Source organism: Danio rerio, chromosome 16 (genome assembly GCF_052040795.2).
Source record: "Danio rerio strain M-AB ecotype USA chromosome 16, GRCz13ab, whole genome shotgun sequence".
Lineage (NCBI taxonomy): Eukaryota > Metazoa > Chordata > Actinopteri > Cypriniformes > Danionidae > Danio > Danio rerio.
Genome location: NC_141036.1, coordinates 11,591,189 through 11,612,500, shown reverse-complemented (window position 1 = coordinate 11,612,500; position 21,312 = coordinate 11,591,189). Strand labels below are relative to the sequence as shown.

The following is a 21,312-nucleotide window of genomic DNA, read 5'->3' as shown; positions in this document are numbered from 1 at the left end:
CACTGCTCAGGTATTCCAAACTTTTTTACCCCCAAGCAAAGAACATTGCCATGAGTCTATCATCCTCAATATACGGGTCAGTTTCAGAAAAGCATCAGGACACAAACCTGCCAAAGTCACACAGTTTGAGTACAGCTGTGTCTGGGTCCACCAGGAGATTCTGTGGCTTGATGTCTCTATGGCAGACGCCTTGGGAATGAATATACGCCAGACTGCGAAATAACTGATACATATACACCTGAGAGAAAGAAAGAGAAAAAGTGTGAGGGAGGAACGACAGGAGACAGAGAAAGAGGTTATTGTTTATTGTACATGTGTATATGAATAGGCAATAGTGGCCGCAGTCATGATGGCACAGAGACTTACTTTGACATAGATAATGGGGATGGTGGTTTTGGACTTGTTGAAGTGGCGTGCCACCCTGTACACGGTTTCTGGTACAAAATCAAGCACCAAATTTAGATACACTTCATCTTTCTGAAGAGAGAACGAAAAGAGAATGCAGATTAGATTGGACAACAGAAAAAAAAAAAAGCATTCTCCCAAAATACAAAATACTGAAAAATCTAACAGAAAAAAAGCAACCTTTTCTCCACTGGAGTAGAAGAAGTAGCGTAGCCTGACAATATTACAGTGGTCCAACTTCCTCATTATCTGTAGCTCACGGTTCTGTAGAGAAAGAAATGATGTGTGAAGGACAGCAGAGGCAAGGCATGAAAATCAGACATCTATCTTGCTTAATGCGTCCATGTGTGCAAATGCGTTTCTCTGACTGTGCAGCCCATTTGAAAACAGTTGCCACACGATCAAATCAAAGCGCACAGATTTCACTGCTTCTTAGTTTGCTCACAAAACTCAATTTAAAGCTGATGGCAGAGCTCTATGGTGTATGTAAAGACTGCTTTGCACTTAATTAAGTTACATTTTGGTTGATCTGTAAATTTCCATGAGCAAAAACATTAGAGCAGATTGCTTTAGTACTCTAGATCAGGTGTCAGCAACCTTTTTTCAGCAAAGAGCCACTTTTTTGGCAAATGCATTTTTTTAAAGAGCCATATGAGATATAATATATTGGCAAGTTATATGTTGGGCAAGCTACTTGAAAAATGTAGTGAGTTAAGCTATTAGCTACTCAAAATGTAGCTTAACTACACTAAAACCTACCCTCTGGGAAATGTAGCAAGCTAAGCTAAAAGCTACTAGCAGGGCTCAACAATAAGGACTGCCCGGTGGCCCGGGGGCAGCGTGCGAGGCGCTCTGGACAGTAGACAGAATTGTTACTGCCCCATTCGTAGTGCCTTGTCACAAAAGTTCAATTTGTCTGCGACTATTTGTCAATTGCATATGAATACAGTCTTAGAATCGAGAAACAGTTTGTGCTTTTAAGCCTTTAAATGCTACCTTCTAAGTGATGTAAACACTATTGCTTTCCGGTTCCTTCTATCTGATTGGATGTTGTGAGCATGTCGTTTTTTTGTAACCTGGTAAAAACCAGTACAGCGAAATTAATTTATGAGGCTAAAAGAATGTCTTGGAAGCAAAAATTTACGTGGGTACAATGCGAAGATAAGCTCATACATTTAACATTTTAAAAATATTAAATTCTAGATTCAAACACATTTTTGACACAATATTAAAAACATGTGGCTAAGAAATAGCTATTAACTTTTTTTTGGTGGGGCCAGTGAAAATATTGGCCAGGCAAGTAAAAATCTAAACCGCTGGCCCAATCGGGCCAGTAGAAAAAATCCTTAGCGTTGAACCCTGACTAGGCAAAAGTAGCTTAGCTACATCTATGCTATTTTTGCAATTTTCATTTTAAATCAAAGCAAGTTAAATCCAAGTCAATCATATCTTGAAATGGTCAATGAAACATATGAGGCAGAATTGTTCAGTTCAATTATTTACTCCAAATAATATGTTGTACCAAACAGAAGTCTAAAACAGCAAAAACAAAAATCCAATGAAACCAGATGTGTCACACAAACAAAAATACTATAGTAATTTTTAGTAAATGAACATTTTTAGGAATGAGCATTATATTGTATGGAATAACGTAGTAACATAATGTAGTATCATTAGAAACTCCTCTCCCTCATGCATCTTTCCATCAAGTTAAGTTTCTTGTGTTAGCCTAATTGGTTGGCGGGCGAATGCACCGACTAGAGCAAGGGGTGGCACCAAAAGTTTGTTGTCGACCACAGTAAAACAGGAAGAAGAAGAAACCATCAGTCTTGCCATCATATGGATTTACTTTCATTGGCCCTCGCAGCTTTGTGAATGAGGGTGCTGTCACTTACTGATCTGCAATCGGTAAATGTAGCTTGTGTGGTAGAATCCTATTTTACTTTTATTAAGAAAACAACAATGACAATATAATTTTGGCCTTAAAGCAACTCAAAATAAACGCTGATGTTTTGTCACTGAACAGTTAAGTCACTGATTTCGCTTAGCTGGTACTTTGCTGCAAAAGCTGCATGGTAAGTTTCATAATGTCTCTTAACATTAGATTTTTTTACATGAGGAAATGCGTTGTGTGCAAATCAGACAGAGCTGAGCACCAGAACTTTCAATAAAAGCAAATGTTTCTGTCCACTCATTTTGAAACTTTCGATGTTCCTCATTTTTTTTCTTTTCTCCATCACCACTCATGAATGTTGTTTGAAATTAGGTGTGCGAGGTTACCATAGAAACATAAGTTGTTTGCCCTTTATTGGCGTTTTACTGTAAACTGACTTTATTCATTTTGCTGTAAGAAATTACAAGAAAGAAAGGTTGTACTTACGTATTTTCAACAAGAAACTGACGGTTATAATTTAACTGTAAATGTTAATGAAGGATAGCTGAAGAGCCATGTTTTTTTTTTGGTCAAAGAGCCACATGTGGCTTGTGAGCCATAGGTTCCCTACCACTGCTCTAGATGCTCAGGCAGTAGAGAATGCATCTAAATGGAGACAATATCACCTATTCACCCAATTTTTAAACTTGAAGCATTAGTTCTCAGAAAAACTGTTAATAATTACTCGCCCTTATGTTGTTCCAAACCCCTGAGCTTTTAATTTGTCTTCAGAATGCAAATTGAGATGTTTTAGGAGAAATCCAGAGTTTCTTTGCAAATCCTGTCTTGTATTGCCTCATTCAAAAATTGAAAGCAGACTGATGATACATGCCTGTCAATCAAGATTGGTGGGCGGGGATAACCACTAGGGGTGGGAAACTTTGAGGACTCCACAATCCAATGGCCAGTACATCCCAATCTATTTTGAATACAGAATCAATTCTGAATTTTTCAGAAGATTCAGAATTGTTAGAAAATTAATCGTGATTCATCGCTTTTTTCCCTAATACCTTTAATAGCCACACAGCTAATTTTAGGAAATTGAACTAAAAAGGACTTGTTGGGTTTATACACTTTGTTATGGCAGTGTACATACCATCAATACACAGTTCTGTGCAAACAAGTAGATTTTGCATAACAGGTGCCTGAAAATTCTGCAAGGCTTTTTATAAAGAAAATCTTATCTAAGACAGACTAAAATTATACATGCACACAATGAAATTCTCTCACTTGTCATATTGCATTACATCATGGTCACAAGCCTCCTTTACTACACTGAAGCCTATTGACTAAATATATAAACAAGCAATTAATATTATAACATCAGAAAGATCCGACCCTTCTTATCTGAACATGCAGCTCAACTCCTTGTTCAAGCTCTTGTTCTCTCCAAACTGGATTACTGCAACTCTCTACTAGCTGGGCTTCCAGCTAACTCTATCAAGCCCCTTCAACTGCTCCAGAATGCAGCAGCACGAGTTGTCTTCAATGAACCTAAACGAGCACATGTCACTCCGCTGCTAGTCCGTTTGCACTGGCTGCCAGTTGCTGCTCGCATCAAATTCAAAACTCTGATGTTTGCCTACAAAGTGACTTCTGGCCTAGCACCTTCTTATCTGCACTCACTTCTGCAGATCTACGTGCCCTCCAGAAACTTGCGTTCTGTGAATGAACGTCGCCTCGTGGTTCCATCCCAAAGAGGAAAAAAATCACTTTCGCGAACGCTCACGCTCAATCTGCCCAGTTGGTGGAATGAACTCCCTAACTGCATCAGAACAGCAGAGTCACTCGCTATTTTCAAGAAACGACTAAAAACTCAACTATTTAGTCTCCACTTCACTTCCTAATCTGCAATTGCCTATTTGAATATCACACTAACTGTACAAAAAAAAAAAAAAAAAAAAAAAAAAAAAAAAAAAAAAAAATTACTAACACTTCCCTTCTTAGACTTTACAGACCTGAAACTTGCCTTTAGTACTTATTCATTGTTGCTCTTAGTGGTGTAAATTGCTTCCTTGTCCTCATTTGTAAGTCGCTTTGGATAAAAGCGTCTGCTAAATGACTAAATGTAAATGTAAATGTAAATATTATGGACTTAAAACCTCACAATGATGCCATCACATAGGCTTTATGTAAACATAACCTTTTTAGTTTTGAAAGTTTTATTAAGTTTAATAATCTTAAATAGTTTTTTAAATGTTTAAATAATCATGCTCCAATGCTGTTTTCAGATCTGATCAGTAGGCATCAAACCTTTCGCAGAGTCACATGAGCAACTGCTAATGGTGACTGTATTGTACCAATGTGTAAGACCTTGTTTGGTCAATCTGTTTACTCTGTTATGGGAACCAAATTGTGGAATGATTTACTTTTTAGCCTAAAATTAGAAAGTAATAAAGAGTTTCTAGTAGTGTTCTTAAAAAGTGGTTAAAAAAAATATTCAAAACTATTTTATTTTTATTTTACTGTTCATATTTTTTGTCAAGCCTCCCGTGGACAGGTGGTGAGAATTAGCAAGTCTGATAGAACACTTAGACAAATGCATTTGGTTGTCCAGTGTAATTGTGTTGTCCATGTCAAATAAATAAATAACCAAGACTAAGACTAGAAAGGCCCGTTAACCCCAAGTAAAATAACTATAAATAACGATATTAGTTCCCACCATGCCTAATGATATAAACAAGTTTCTTTTCTAGTTTTAGTTGCTATTCAATTAGCATTATCCCCTTGTAACCAGCAGATCTAGTGTGCTACTTGATCATCTGACCAGTGAATCCTTATTAAAAAATATATTAATTTAATCAAACGAATTTAACAATCACAATCAGTTTAGTGAAATAAAAACAACAATCTTCTCCAGCAAGAATGCAACACTAAGACTCCGAGCTGGCACTGCATACCTGATGAAGTTTTATTTCTATATTTCAATTTGCTAGCCAGGCTTGCATAACTTTCTTGTATTTATTTAATATAACCTTTAAATAACCTTTGACAAAAGGAATTAACATCAATCAGACATTCTCAATAATGCTGTCTGTAGCTTTAACTTGTGTAAACCCTTTAAATTGTAATGAAATGTAAAATATAAAAAGGGTTCTTCCCTTCAAAAAAAAAAAAATAAATAAATAAAAAAATAAAAAAAAATAAAAATAAATAGTCAAAAAAAAGATGAATTAAAACACCAGGTGTAAACAGGAATATCCCTCTCGTCTCTTGTAAAAGACCAAAACTCATAACAGCAGGTGAATACAGGACCCAAGATCCCACAAGTACTTATGATTCAGTGTTTCCACATTCAGAGTGGATCCATTTATATTTGGTATTAACATGCTTCTCGGGTCTGAGATGAAACTGGTTGGCATTTAAAGCCTTGCGGGTCTGTGCTGTGCAGTTCATTAACATGAACCGTGAATACCCTAGGCACATATTTGAGTACTTTTAAACACTTTACAAATTACTACACTAATGTAAGCTTTTACAGACCGTATGTGAAGATATATGAAAATTAAGCACTTAGAAAAATACAGACGGCAATATATTACACTAAATATGTAACCATAAATTCTAATAAATTGATCAATGATAGTCATACACATTGCATCGCATCTGTATAATATATAAGTGGAACAGAGTAATGTACCACACTACAACTAAAGTGAATAAAAGAAAATAATAAAAGTAAGTCCACTTACAAGCCCAGTTAAAATAATAATACCAAGAAGAAACTTGGTTCACTTTAAGGTCAGTTTGAAAAGACTGTGGTCTTCTATAAATGTGAAGTACAGTGTTTCCTCTAGGCAGCAGAACTTGGACAAAACAACTCGCTTTGGAGTCATAAGGCATTGCTTGCTGCTTTGTATTTTACGAACACTGCTGAAGATGGAAAAAAAAGAAGGGGGGGGGGGCGTGTTTTGATGGGATTTTTTAGCATTTTAGCTCTTCTAACTTCGATATTCAAGTAGTTGCTTCATGAAATATTAAATGTTTAATCTATCAATATGTCAAAACGATTAAAACGTGACATTAAAAGCAAGACTTAACATGCTTATAGAATTTTATAGAAACAGGATGTTTTATTATGTGACATTAGTTTGCATAGTTGAAATTGACTTTACCTTAAACCTCTTATCCTGAAGCACCTTCTTTATGGCCACCATCTCCTGGCTGTCGATGAGCCGAGCCTGATAAACCACTCCGAATGAGCCATTCCCGATCACCTTGATGTCCGTGTAAGAAACCTCCTGAGGACGGTCGGGACCCTGCCCTGGTGTGGCTACTACTGTCGTCACTTTCCCACTGTCCCCTGAAGACACAACACAAGAATTATTTTCAAAACAAAAAAATTCAAATGGCTACATCCGAAATCGCAAACTTCCATACTATATAGTACGCTAAAAACAATATGCGAGATGTTCCCAGATGACAAACTACGTTTGGCGAAATTCTGAAATCAGATGTGGTATGAGTTTCAGTCATACCACTCACATTCATACTGTATAGAACATACTTTTGTAATGGCCGTGTCGTAAATTCACATTCAAATGTAGTAGCTACTGGGTAGCAAGTGATTTCGGACGCAGCCATTGACTGAACGATGACCTGCTAAGTCAAACTGAATCGCAATGTTAACAGAAAGTACCGGAACCATTTTTATGTACATCAAACAGAAATGCTAAATGTATGCAATTGTTAAACGGCACCGTTGTAAGTAACAAAATCATCTACAATTGGCGGGAAAAAATTTAACTTCTATGCCATTCAGTAATATATTTGCCGGAAATCAAGGATACACAGAAACATATCTTTTGTAGGGATGCACCGATTCCGATACCTGGATCAGATATCGGTTTGATAACGCATATTTTTGCTTGATTGGGTATCGGCCAGGTGGTATCGATCCAAATCTGATCTTGCGCTATATTATGTGTCTTTTATAAGCCAACAAAAGCCATGAAGGTAGCCTATTATAAGGGCCTAGAAAGTTGTCATTAAGGCCTACTATATCCTAAATGTTCTGAAGCCATTCTATAGTTTAATGTGAAGTACAGATGAATATTAAAGTGGTTAAATTCATGTTCAGTTCAGTGAATCTTGTTGCCATGCCTGTCAATAATTCTTCATTCATTCACAATTCAAACTGCGTGTCGGATTCATGACAATACGTAAACTCTCCAAGACCATTTGTTCCTGTTAATATATTATATAGACCATTTCAATGTGGTCCTGTCATTGGCCCTTGAACATTTCCTGCTCATTACCAAACTATTCCATAACAAGGCAATTTAATCATAACCTTATGTTAAAACAGCCATCATAACATTATTTACCAATATTTGTCTCTTTTTGGATTCCTGGAAGCTATAAAAATAAGTTTATTCTTCCGAGGGGAAAACTTTCAGTGCTGTGAATAGTTTGACAAGCCTGACTCAATGTGGTCAAAGTAGTTGATTAAATTAATAAAAGTGAAACTGATGGATGCAATATGGATTGTCATTAACAGAAAATTATTTTGCCTAATATAAGCTAAATATACTCTGAAACTGTGAATATTTCACTGTAATTTTATTTATATTAATATTTTTTTAACAGACCAGTTTGTGTTTAGATTAGGGTCGAAGGTGGTAGTCTATTACAGATTTCAAAGTAAGATCTTTATTAAAAAAAGAAAACATACGCTGACGAATGCACAAATAACGTCATCTAGTTTACAGCAAGCATCATGTTTTTAGTTAGATTGTGCCGTCTGTCATGTACAGTAGCCTTTGGGTCTGTTATTTTTACAAAAGAAAATTATTTGAGTTTATCACCAGAGGTGTAGAAAGTGTGCCAAAAAAAGACTATTGGGAGTATTGGGATCGGATCTGTATCGGTCGATACTCAGAATTTTGGTATCAGGAACGAATCCAAAAAATGGTATCGGTGCATCCCTAATTTTTACACACCAATTGGCTGTATTCCAAACAATAATTTAATTTTGTTAATATTTAAACTGTTCTCCCAAATTGTCTTTGCAATAACAAGTAACCAAAATAATAAACTTGATGGCACAATTATTAAGTTGTAGCATAAAACAGCAACTATTTTGCGTTCATAGTTCAGTAAAAAAGTTTGTACTGTAAATATATTCAACTATTAAGAGGTGCAATTTTAGTTTTTTCTAATCTAATAACACATTTCTTATCTTTGTGATATTTAATAGTTGATGGAAAATCTGATTATGGTTATTTGTTGAATATTTTGAATAAGCACAATTATTGAAATGAGAACATCATGAGAAAAATAAAACTTTTTATTACAAACTAAATAAAGTTAGACTGACAGTACAAATGTAAAAAAAAAAAAAAAAACTAGCATGTTAAAAGAAAATAACTTGTATGTGTTGTAAATGCATATGGTTTTAAATAATGCAAAGTGAATAGTGAAAAAACGTTTTTACACATACAAACAGCACAAGACTTACAAGCAAAAAATTAAAATAAAAAGACTCCAAATAACTCATGGATATAACTCATTGTGTCAGTTAAAATTTCTGAATTTCAGAATCACCTCGCCTTAATTTAGCCTATTTAATTTTTAGCATTAATAAATCACACCCCTTTAAAATGAATGTAACATCTGTGTCCCAGCATTTAGACTAATCCTACCAGAAAAATTATTCTTGGCAAAATGTGCGCATAAAATGTCATTGGTGTTGTTTAAGAAGCAGAGTGTTGGTGTGTGATGTCTGTGTAGCGATACAGTGCAGGATTGGTGGTAGACATGTTCTTCACTGCAAAAACACACTAAAATGGTGCTTGTGAGGCCTGTTCACATTAAGTACGATAAATAAAACTATAGAGTTCTAACCATCGTTCTGAATATAAAACAACAACAGAAGTTCAGATTATAGCGATAGAGATGTATAGAAACAATACAGTTGGATTTACGTTCGGTTTCTCAGCTAGATACTGGAATTCGGTACCAATCAGAAATTTTAAAAACGTCAAATCCCCACGAACATTTAAGCACTGTTAAGCACGTTCTTAAACAGCACACATTTGCCATTGTATTCACATGCTCAACAGAAATGACTGTGATTGGCTGTGAAGGTCATATGTTCACCGCTGTTTATTGAGTGTAAACACAGATACAGAGACACTGGAGTGTTTCAAAGTCACGTCGATCAGCTGATTTGTCTATAAGTTGACGGAGCGATCCGCTGATGAATATCAGCTTAAAAACACTTCAATGTCCCTGTATATGTGGTTACACTCAGTAGCAGTGATTTTGGTGAACTGATGACCTTCACAACATTTCTGCTGAGCACGTGAACACAATTGCGAATCAGCGCTATTTATGAACGTGCTCAAGAACGCTCAAATGTTCACGGGAAATGGACATTTTTACAATTTTAGTATCGATTGCTACAAAAATTCCAGTATTGTGAGAAACCTAGCAAGTAAACAATAAAACACTGGAAGGCTCATTAGGAATTCATCAAAATAGTAAGAAATCGTATTTCAAATTAAAGCCCCAGATGATTTTGTGGAGAAGCACTGCTTGATATTAATCTTTTCAAAGATAATGAATAACTAGAAAACAATTGGTTATTCCATTAAATAACGACAATATTATGCAAGCCAGGCTATCAAATTTAACTATAAAACCAAGTACCACATCAAACGCTAATTTTATCATCTTTGTCTCACCTCCTTTGAAAGTGCTAAGGAATATAGTCAGTAGTTTTTATATCACTCCACTGAATAAGGCCCCGTTTACACTGTCAGGTCTTGATGCATATTTCTGATTTGTTGCCTATATCTGATTTTTTTTGCCTGTCCGTTTGCACGTTCTTTTAATTGTGACCCAAAGCCGATTCATGTTTACACTTGCCATAAAATCTACATCGTGCATGTGTAAAGGCGGGTTCTAGCATCTGCGCCACACTAGACACGATGGAAGAAATTGTCTTGCTTTTAGTTCTGCGAAATATGTGAAGTTCGACCAACTTTAATATGATCTTGAGGTAGAGGAGTAGAGAAAGGGCCTTCATCGCAGCTTGCGTCTATGGTTTATATATGGTGTCCTCCACAATTCAGAGGAAGTTGTGGGTATGAGAGAGATTTCGGGTCTGGTGAGAAAAAATTATGACTACTGACTACTTTTCTCCTCCATGTTTCTTCTGTTGTTGTTGTTTACCATGTCGGTGTCTCCACACACGCTCTTCCTTCTACGTCATTAAACCGCAGAGAAGTACCACAATGTTGCATGTTTATGACATACAAAACACAATGCCTCAATAAATCCGATCTGCCTGTTTACATGATAGTCGCACTGTCACATAATCGATTTATATCTGATTTATTTCCACATACATGGGAGGCCTGAAACCAATCTCTGAATATCCAAATGCATGTGTTTTTTTCATGTTTACACATTCATAAAAGAGATCTGATCTGTCATATGAGCAAAAAATAAATAAATAAATATATATATATTTTTTTCAGAATTGGTTTACATTTAACTTGCAGTGTACACGGGGGCTCAGATTTGTTTGATTAGATAAACACATTTTTTAAACAAGAATTTACTGGTCAGATGCGCTAGTAGCAGACTGGGAACACTTTCGTCTGTCAGTGTGGACAAAACATATTTATTGCTATATTATAATTTAAGGCTATCTTGCTTTGTGTGAACGCGCCCTAACTGTATTAATTGTAAGTGATTCTGAGTTTTAATGGGTGGAGGATATCATACCACACTCAGTCTTGTCTTCGAAGCAACTTTTTGACATCACTGGACACAGATCTGTGTGTGCCACACTTGGAGAGTAGTCAGTAAATATAAGGATTGTAGATTCTTGAAATCGGAGGGGTGTCGTCTCTCTAGCTCTGCGGAGAATCTCGACACAGTCCCTGAAGTAGTGTGGTTTGGCCACAATTACTCAAGGTTTGCCACCAGGCTGTTTTACCTGGAGGCCATGGTGCGAGCGATCCACGAGTATCGTTAATTTCAAGGACCTCCTTTAACTACTTAGAGACTGAATCTGGAGAGCTTGAGCCTGGTCCTTCCACCGCGTTTAGTATACGAGTTTCAAGTTTGCTCACTGACCTTTGTAATGAAGTCACATCATCCAAACATGTAGACAGCCCATGTTCGAAATGTTTCATTTCAGTTGCCGACAACTTCAGTTTTGACAGCCTGTAATTCCAAACTCGTGTTGTTAAATTAGTCTGAAAGAATTGCTTTCAATACGGCAGCATGGGGATATCATTTTTCAACAGTGACAGGATTCGAGCTTTTGTATCCGTCATTTCAGATAGTTTCTCTGCCGTTTTATGATCATTACGTGAAGCCCCAGGCCTACTCGCAATAGTCTTTCAGGTGTAGGTACATTAATCGCAGACTTTTTACTATGCCCAAAACGTTGCGTAAACAAAGTATTACATGATGTTTTAACGCGGATTTCAAACACAAGACGCTCAAAATACAGTTAAGTTAATCAAATTTAGTGGAGCTCACCCAAAACACAACCTATTCCATACCTGCTCACTTCCTTAACTTTATTATTAATAATAAGTTGCTATGCCATTTCAACTGAGACCAATATGAGAAACAATTCTGATCAGTCTGTGACTTGAAAAGACAAGTTTAACATTACACATTTTTCTTATGCGATTCATGCATAGAAAGTACATCAGGCTTTAATTAATATGAGGCCGCACACCAAAAAAAAAAAAAAAAAGGATGATTTCCCAAAACTACTCTTGCGTGTTTAATTGGCATTTATATTCTAACATACAAAAACATCCAGCCTGCATCAAAGCAAGCAGCGTGGCAGCAATATCAGATCTAAAGCGGTTAGATCTGTTTGAACTCATCTTATCTAGCACGCTATGCCTTTTTGCCCCTCTGTCTGACAGGTGTTAATAGTAATTCAACACCCATGTTTAGATGAGGGTCCAAACACAACGGAACAACTAGCAGAGCTTATCACTAGGAATAGCAGAAACACCCTTGTGACTCTTTGAACTCAGCTGGAGGGTGAAAAGGCAAAAGAGTGAGCACATTTCCACCTGTGGTCAAGAACAGACCTGAATAATAATTATGCCTACAAACAGAAGGCAACAATGATGAGGTTTTGTCCATCAACTCCTGTCAGTTTAGATAGAGGTGAAAGGCAAATTCATCAAAACGAGCTCTGTTTGAGCACATTGAGAATTTATCTTACTGGATCTCAGAGCTTAAAGTTAGATGCAATGCATTTAGCGATTTTGGTTTCCGCTACATTTATTCTTTTATGACGGGGTGCCACACCAAAACTCCTGTCGCCACGGCTACATTACAGCTTCTCATTTAAAACATTCAGTCTCTGTTGTTGTTTTTAATAGCTGTTATAATCGCACCAAAACAAATTAAAAGGTAAGTGAATAACAGCGGGAAGTTTTCTGTAACCGTTGAAGTAATGTGTGCTATTTGTTTAACTCTTAAATGGCAGGGGTCTCAAACTCCCGGCCAGCACACTTTTTTATAGCACATGCCCCATGCAGCCCAGAAAAAGGTTAGTTTCCAGATGATCTGCCATGTTGCCAGATCTAGTTATTACAACCATTGTGTGGTTGGACTGAATTTTTAATACTATTATAATACTACTTGCAATTGTTTTCAATAAATTTGGTGGATTTTTCGGTGGATTTTTTAAATTTCGTTTTTTTTTGGGAATATCTGACAACACTGCATCTATAATCTTAAACTTAAAAGCATCAATTTTTAAAAAGTAGTGTGTGGATAGTTTATTGCTGATGAGACAATCGCAATGATTATATTTACATTATGTAAAAAAAAAAAAGATTGTCAATCAAATCCTATCGAAACAGTAGCATAATGATTTTCCTACTAAAATAGACCTGTGGAAGAACAGAAATGAAAACAAGGGACAAGATGAACATTATTGTTACAATAGCACTTTGCTATTTATTAAAGTGCATAATGCCGTGTTAATAGGGATGCTCAAAATAACCGATTAACCGACTAACAGATTAATGCATAAGGGGCCGATCGAATGCGCCTTTGCGTTAAGAGGGGCATCTTTTGAATGGTTTACTAACGGCCGCAATTGTTTTGCACGCGGCTCATCCCAGAGCAGAGCTTTTAAAGAGCATGGTTTCCGCTACGTTCATTCTTCCATGGTGGGGACCAAAATGCATTCCTCCACAGTTACATTACCTATTCAAAACGTTGTTGTTTTTAATAGCGGATTAAAATCGCATCAAAACGTAATAAAAGGCAAGTGAATTATAACAGCGCAAACTTTTCTGTAACCGCAGTAGTGCTGTGCGCTATTTGTTAAACCCTTTGAGGTTACGTACTGATTGACTGACAGGTGCATGATGCGTGAGACTAGCAAACATGACGTAGCTTTCAGCTAAGATGAACACAGTTTCCATAATTATACTTTATTTATAGAAAAAGGTCTGTGGCTCTGCATATAATCACTCTATCTTGCTGGAGTTTATAGCCTTTTCACTTTACTTTAGAATGCTTATTGCCGCTCTGTGGGTCTAATTGGAGACATTCATAAATATTCCTAGCAAATCTAATAAATGTTGGAGATCTTTAAAATAAAGATTTCGATTAAAAATGTAAAAAAGGTTTTGTGATACAATAATAACAGCCTGGGCATTAAATAAATGCATATTTTCCGTGGAGCAAGCGATTTGAGGAAGTCTGCTATTTTTATTTGATGGAAAACGAAAACATGATTGAAAAAAAAAAAAAAAAACAGCCTATGCCATTTCTAAGAAGGATTCAGTCATTGTTTTTGTTTTGTAATATAAATAAATAATTTAAGTGGAAAATAACTTAGGACAGACCTATTTATTTTATTAATTTTATTTAGTTTATTCTGTTCTTCTGTGCTATTAAAAACACAGCAGGTGCGTGAAGATGCTCTGTTGTTATGTTCTGTTATTAATATGCCAGCTTATAAATCAGTATTTTAAAATGCAATATTTAATGTGTCAGACACAAAAAAAAACACGTCAATTTGTTTAAAAAAATGTATAGTAATCTGACCAGTTAACTGTTAATAACTCATTAACTAGCAGCGGTTGTCGGTTAGCAAAATTAACCAAAATGAGCATCCCTAGTTGTTAATATTTGGAGGAAAATAAATATTTATGCTTTTTTGAAGTCAAACACTTTGGACAATGCTTGAACAAAATTGAGGACCTCGTAAAACCGTGATTAAGATTTTAATACCTTTTAAGGGCCTTAATTTTCTCATAACTGATTTATCAACTTTTAATACTTTAAGACCCTGTGGACACCCTGATATAAAGATATATTGTGTTATTACTAGCACAGTCAGAGTTAAAGTGCAATTCAAAATTTGAGGTATTTGGTAGATGAGTTTGGGAGTCTTACAATGGTTCCAGCATCTATAACCGTGGTAAGGCAGAAGCTATTCTAACCTTTTAACTTTTATTTGAAATCTTTTTAAGTCATTAACTCCAGGAAATGTTCAGTCCAATGATCTGGTAAGTGAATGCATTTAAACAATCAGTCCTTAAGAACAGGAAGAGAGAACAAAGGCTCTGCCAGTTTTCAGTAAATTATTCATTTTAGTGTGCGTTCAGCTCTAACACACAAGTTGTCATATTCTGAGATTGGTTTTTAAAGAGTGTGAGATCGCAAACGTCACACTGTTAAATACAGACTAAATACAATGCCAAGCAACTGGCTAGATAATACACAAACTATGTTTTTCAACTGGATAAGGCAAACCAGTATCTCATTAGTAAAGTTGAATTGTGGGGACTGTAATTGAGAAAACGCAGTGACGTACAAAAATTGTACAATAGGCATAAATCTACCTGTCATATGGATATTCAAAGTAGTGAACGTGTGCTCTTGACTAACTAAACTTGGGAGTGTAAGATAAAATATACATTTTGACTCATTTTAGAATGCAAATTTTGAGTTTAATGCCCACATTTAACAAAAAAAAATAGTTGAATCGGAATTATTAGCCCCCCCTTTGATTTTTTTCTTTTTTTTTTCTTTTTCAAATAATTCATAAATGATGTTTAACAGAGCAAGGAAATTTTCACATTATGTCTGATAATATTTTTGTCTTCTGGAGAAAGTCTCTTTTGTTTTATTTTGGCTAGAATAAAAGCAGTTTTTAATTTTTTAAAACCAATTTTTTTGAACCCCTTTAAGCTATATATTTATTATAGTCTACTGAACAATTCAATGTTATACAATATTTACCTAATTACCCCAACCTGCCTAGTTAACCTAATTAACCTAGTTAAGCCTTTAAATGTCACTTTGAGCTGGATAAAAGTGTCGTGAAAAAATATCTAGTAAATATCATTTACTGTCATCATGGCAAGGATAAAATAAATCAGTTATTAGAAATGAGTTACTAAAACTATTGTGCTTAGAAATTGAAAAGAAATATCTTCTCTCTGCTAAACAGAAATTAGGGGGGGGGGGGGGGGGAAATAAACAGAAGGGCTTATAATTCTGACTTGAACTGTACATATTGTTTTATACTTGCCGAAGACAGTTTTGCTTTTTATTTCTATATATTTAACTAACTGAAACAGTCAATGTGCACAAATGTTTGTGCTGCACAAATTGAAATACTGAATGTGTATACCATGATGGTTTCCAATAAGTTAGTGATTAGGGGATAGCTTACCCAAAAATGACAATTTGGTCCTCATTTACTCATCCTTTATTTGTTTCAAACCCAAAAGATTATATTTTGAAGAAAACCGGAATCCAGTAACCACTGTCATCCATAGTATTTGTTTTTTCTACTATGCAAGTAAATGGTTACAGGTTTTCAGCATTCTTTATAGTATCTTTTTTAGTTTTCAACAGAAAAAAGTAACTCAAAGGTTGGAAAAAACATGTGGGTGAATAAAGGTTGAGTTAATTTGCATTTTTGGGTGAACTATCCCTTTAATACAAAAGTATCTGTGTGAGTGTGCTATTATCACACTCTCTGAAAGACTGTTTATCACTTCAGGCAATGTAGCGCATCTCTGAGTCCAAGCAGAGTAGACATGTTCATTTATTTTTCATCCAACAAATCTATAACGATATAAGCATGTACGCTGAAATACTACATGACCAATCAATCAAGCCATATTAAAATCAATAAGACAGTTTTGCTGTACTCCTGATTGTTCTTAATGTTTTAAGGTTAATAGAAACATAAAATCAAATCTAAAATTATTATTGTTTGTTTGCAGTTAAAATGTCTAATTTGTTGTATGCAACACTAAAATATATCTGTTCGCCTTTAGAAATTGTAGCAATGCTTTTTTTCCCTGAAAAAAACAAAACAAAACATGGAACTTGTTGCTTACTTTTTAAAGCAATGCATACAGACTCATCGCATTACTTATCATTAAATGTCTATTAAATTTTTCAGCAGCATCACAAAGCTCAAGGATTTAAATTTTGCATTTCTTCTCCCCAACTGTACTGATATTGAACCACAACTAAAAACCCGAGAGACGTCCTGAACTGTTAATTTTGCACACCATTACACCCTTAACGCACTTTGTTTCCACATGCATTGATGATAATGTTTGGATTTGTTGTGTATGTTGTTGGGTTTAGCACTTCAGAATGGATCTGTGTATTGTAGTATGCATGTAGTCAGATCTAGGTGGCTGTTTTCTTTCTTCCTTTTGCATGTTTTTTCGATACATTAAGTTTTCCATGGCGGGGCGCCACACCAAAATCCATCCCGCCACGGCTACATTACAGCTTCTTATTAATTCAAAACATTCATTCATTGTTGTTGTTTCTAATAGCAGGTTATAATCGCACCAAAACGCATGAAAAGGTAAGTGAATTATAACAGCGCAAACTTTTCTGTTACGTAGTAAGGCTGTGCGCTATTTGTTTAACACTTTAAGGTGACATGCTGACAGACTGACTGACTTACTGACAGATGCGCAATAATTCAGTTAAGATGAAAGGTATTGTAGCTTTCAGTTTCCATAATTATACTTTATTTATAATTAAAGGTCTGTGATTCTGCATACAAAGCCTTTAACGTTATCTTGCTAAAGTTTATTGCCATTTTACTTTACTCCAGGACGCATTAATGCCAATCTGTAGGTCCATTGGAGAAATTCATAAATATTCCTGGCAAATCTAATAAACGTTGGGAACATACCCACAAAATAAGTGTACTAAATCGCACTTCAGCAGTGTTTATTTGAGAGCGCACAAGAAGATCTGCGCTTGAGCAGCGTGTTTGAGGGCGTGCAAGAAGTTTTGTGCACGAGCAGAGGAAATCGGCATGCAAGCAGAGACTGGTATGCTCATATTAACGTTATATAAACGCGATCCCTACATGTAATACTGCGCTCGCCACATTTCTCCATTTGTCACTCAAATAGAGCCATAGGTAGTTGGTAGATTTGTGTAAAAGACCTTCCACCACAGCTGGAAAAAATCCTAGAGGAAACACTGTTTTATACAACTACATTGTCATTGTACTGTATACTAGGGCTGTACGATTTAGAAAAAATATCTAATTGTGATTTTTTTTTAACCGATATTGCATTTTCGATTTGATTTTCAATTTAATTTTAGTCAAGCTTCAGCTCAAAATTCTATATCGAAGCTTCTTACTGCTAAAATGCAGTGTTATTTTAAAAGGAAAAGGAGCTGAAAATATTTTTTATTATAAATTTTTTTAAATATTCAGAAATGAAACAGTGGTAAGTTAGGGCGTCATCGTGATGTTTTTTCATAGGGTGTAACCATACAACTCTGCAAACAACTCTGAAATTGTACTTTGCTGTTGCTAGCCACTAGATTAAGTGTCAATGGCAATACTTATAGTTGACATTTTTAGCAAGAGACTCCTCATATAGCCACCTTTGATGCTGGTTGTTGTATGTCCTCATGCTGTAGTAACAATTTTGCGACAGCTCTTTACAAATTACCCGTTTTTACTTGGTGTCAATGACTTTGAAACCAAAATATTTCCATATTAGCTATGTGCTGCTTTTCTTTTTATTTTAATTCACCTACTAATGTTTCTAAAGTGGCAAATGCCAATCATCCCACCCGCTACCGCTTTCCTTTTTGTTCGTTTTATTGTGGGCTCACCGCATAGTTCGCTTGCGCATTTCTGATTGGGCAGAACGAAAGTGTCCTCACTCAATTTGGCTAGTAAGACTGTCACACACAGACGGCAGCCATGCATTCGCTCTGACAGGGGAGAATTATATAATATATACATATATATTTCATATTGCAGCCTCTTACGATTAGCTAAATCACAAGGTTTCAAATTGCAATTGTAATTCGATTTTGATTAATCACACAGCCCTACTGCATACATTCCTGCCTTGGTGTGGATGCATGTATGAATAATATAGACTCCTTGTATCACTTTGTTAATATGTGTCCTTCGAGACACTCAAAGTGTTTTTTATTGAAATACACGGATTTGAATAAACCTGGCAAGCTTACAGAAATTAGTTCTGTGAAAATAACTCTTCACTGATAAAATGTTTCATTGTTTTGTTTTGCAATTTATAGTAAATTGTGTCAAAATAAGTGATTTTAGCAACATTTTAAGCTAATGAAGCTAAACTTAAAATAATCATGATTAATCACACAAAAAGGGTCTGATCAATCTTAATGAACTTTCAGGCTCTAGTAAGTGACAAGTGGGTGCAGTTTTATTAATGAGGACAAACCAATTAAATCGGAGGAAAATAAAGTTGATCACAAAGCAAACTGCTGCAAAGACTTGCTGCAAGTAATGTTTTAGCCATTAGTGATGCACTAAATTATCCTACCATTGCTTACAGCAAAAGTGTGCATATGAAAATTAATCAGAATATAAACTTTTGCTAAACAAATAAATGAGCTTAAAAATTTACTCCACACAAAAATGTACCTAAATGAATTAATGTTTTTTTGCATAGTGCAAATATCATAGCAATAAAAACTACAGTTAAAGTTTGTTTTATATTCACATATTCGTTTATTTAGCAGTCTCTATATTGTTTACTGTGTTTATTTGAATATTCAAACGGAATTAGCCTGCAAGTATGACTTCTAAACAACAATAACCATAATCATTTGCTGCTAATATGATTTCCCTATTTAAAATTTGCAAAGAATACTTTTCTGAAATTATACTATTAAGGAGAATGTCTGAATATCCGAATATAAAACCAACTTTACCACTATCAATAAAAACAGGTTGCTAAGCTGAGAAAAAAAACGACATAAAAACAGCAATGGCTGTTGTTTGTTGTATCTAGTGGTTCAAGGTTTCTCAGAGGATCGTGGGTTACAGTCGTACATCCACCCACTTGATCTCTCCTCATTCCTGGTAAAAACAGCCATCATCACTGCTCACGGAAACCCAGCAGTCAGCAGCACCAGTGCAGATCAACACTGCTGCCAGCACTGCAGTCACTGGGAATCATTTATAGAGAACAACAAATGAAGAGCTTTATGCCTCTAGGGAAACCACTATTTTTCACAGGAGTAGCCCAATCATAATTTTACCAGTGGTCATTTTTCCTTCATATGGTGCAGTGTGTTTGACTTTTTGATTTCTTAACATGAGAGTTAGGAGGTTACCTAACATTGAGTTAATCATATGTTCCAAATATTATTCCGACGTTTTGATATTTAGTTATATGGATATGGGCACACCATTTTGGTGCTCTCTCGATGGGTTTACCTTGCTTGTTTTTTAGGTCACATTAATCGCTAACGATACGCATATTTACAATACGACTAAACGTATTCAGTGTCAAACTGAGTGAAAATATTTAAATCAAATGCAAAACTAAATGATACAATGAGTTAGATGATGCCGGCTGGGCTAACTGAGCTTTGTTACCCAACGAGCACAGCTTGAGGAATACAGCCGACGTCTGAACATCCAATAAACCCCGGATCCCATTTAAAGCAGGGCTCAAATTGAGGGAAAATATGATGCACTTGTATCGTTCATTGCAGATGTGTTTAGCTCTTGCTCTGGTGAAGGATTGTCGAGCTAGTGTAGTTAGCGCAATCAAAGCCCTTGATCCGTCTACAAAAACAAGCTCACGTTAGCTTAGCCAGTTAGCCGCCTAAAGTAGGTTAACGCGATCGTGGCAAAATAACCAGGCAAATTAATGAATAGCACGCAGCCCGATCCAGCATTTGGGACCGTATTAGTTTCCTAATATCACATTTACTGGGATTGTCGTGTGATGTCATTGAATGATACTCACTGCCCAGCTTTAGGTTTCCGAAACCAGACGAACTCCCGCCTGAGGCCTGCGCGCCCCCCGTCTTTCCTGATGAGCTTCCACCGGCGACGGCTGATCCGGCGGCGGCTGCAGCGGCTCCCGGAACCCCCGGAGGCTCAGCAAACGAGCTAGTCCTGGGCCGCCCGCTGCCGCTCATTTCGGGTTGCAAATGTGCCAGAGCGGGGGTAAAGTGTGCCGGTAGACTGGCCCAGGCGCGTGGTAGATATGTCAATTTAAACAACAATAATCGTTAAAAAAATAAAGATAGCTGAAGTCTCGTTAGGATTCTGCGCCTCCTCTTTCTTCTGTGGCTGGGCAACTGGAGCTGACGCACAGTGACGCTCAGTGCGCATTGTCTTCTGGGCAATGAAGTTCAACAATGCCCTCACGTGCACAGATCCTGCAGCATAAGAAAGTCCAGGTTTTCAATTTTTCATGACAAGAACCTACAATATTCTGCAATAGCATTGTGCGAAAAGTTCAATTAAACAAGGGGTTTTCAATCTCTTATTTGACATTTACACCCAAATGTGAGTCAGAGATGATAGCAGGCCTCTTTCTATCTATCTATCTATCTATCTATCTATCTATCTATCTATCTATCTATCTATCTATCTATCTATCTATCTATCTATCTATCTATCTATCTATCTATCTCAAATTCACTGTATACAATGTGTCTAGTTAGTT

The 21,312-nt window shown here is 36.0% G+C and overlaps 1 protein-coding gene across 2 annotated transcripts in view; it reads right to left on the bottom strand.

Annotated features, from left to right (window-relative positions):
• gsk3ab (glycogen synthase kinase 3 alpha b) overlaps positions 1-20,943 on the bottom strand; it is a 47,493-nt gene extending 26,550 nt beyond the window's left edge. The window contains exons 1-5 of one of the 2 annotated variants that reach the window (XM_087285154.1): positions 20,605-20,943; positions 6,454-6,641; positions 586-669; positions 367-477; positions 108-238 (exon numbers count right to left, since the gene is read on the bottom strand). In XM_087285154.1, coding sequence (XP_087141280.1) covers positions 108-238; positions 367-477; positions 586-669; positions 6,454-6,641; positions 20,605-20,779 — 689 coding nt within the window. In that variant the 5' untranslated portion in view covers positions 20,780-20,943. 2 annotated transcript variants of the gene reach the window in all.
• Between the last annotated feature and the right edge of the window lie 369 nt (positions 20,944-21,312).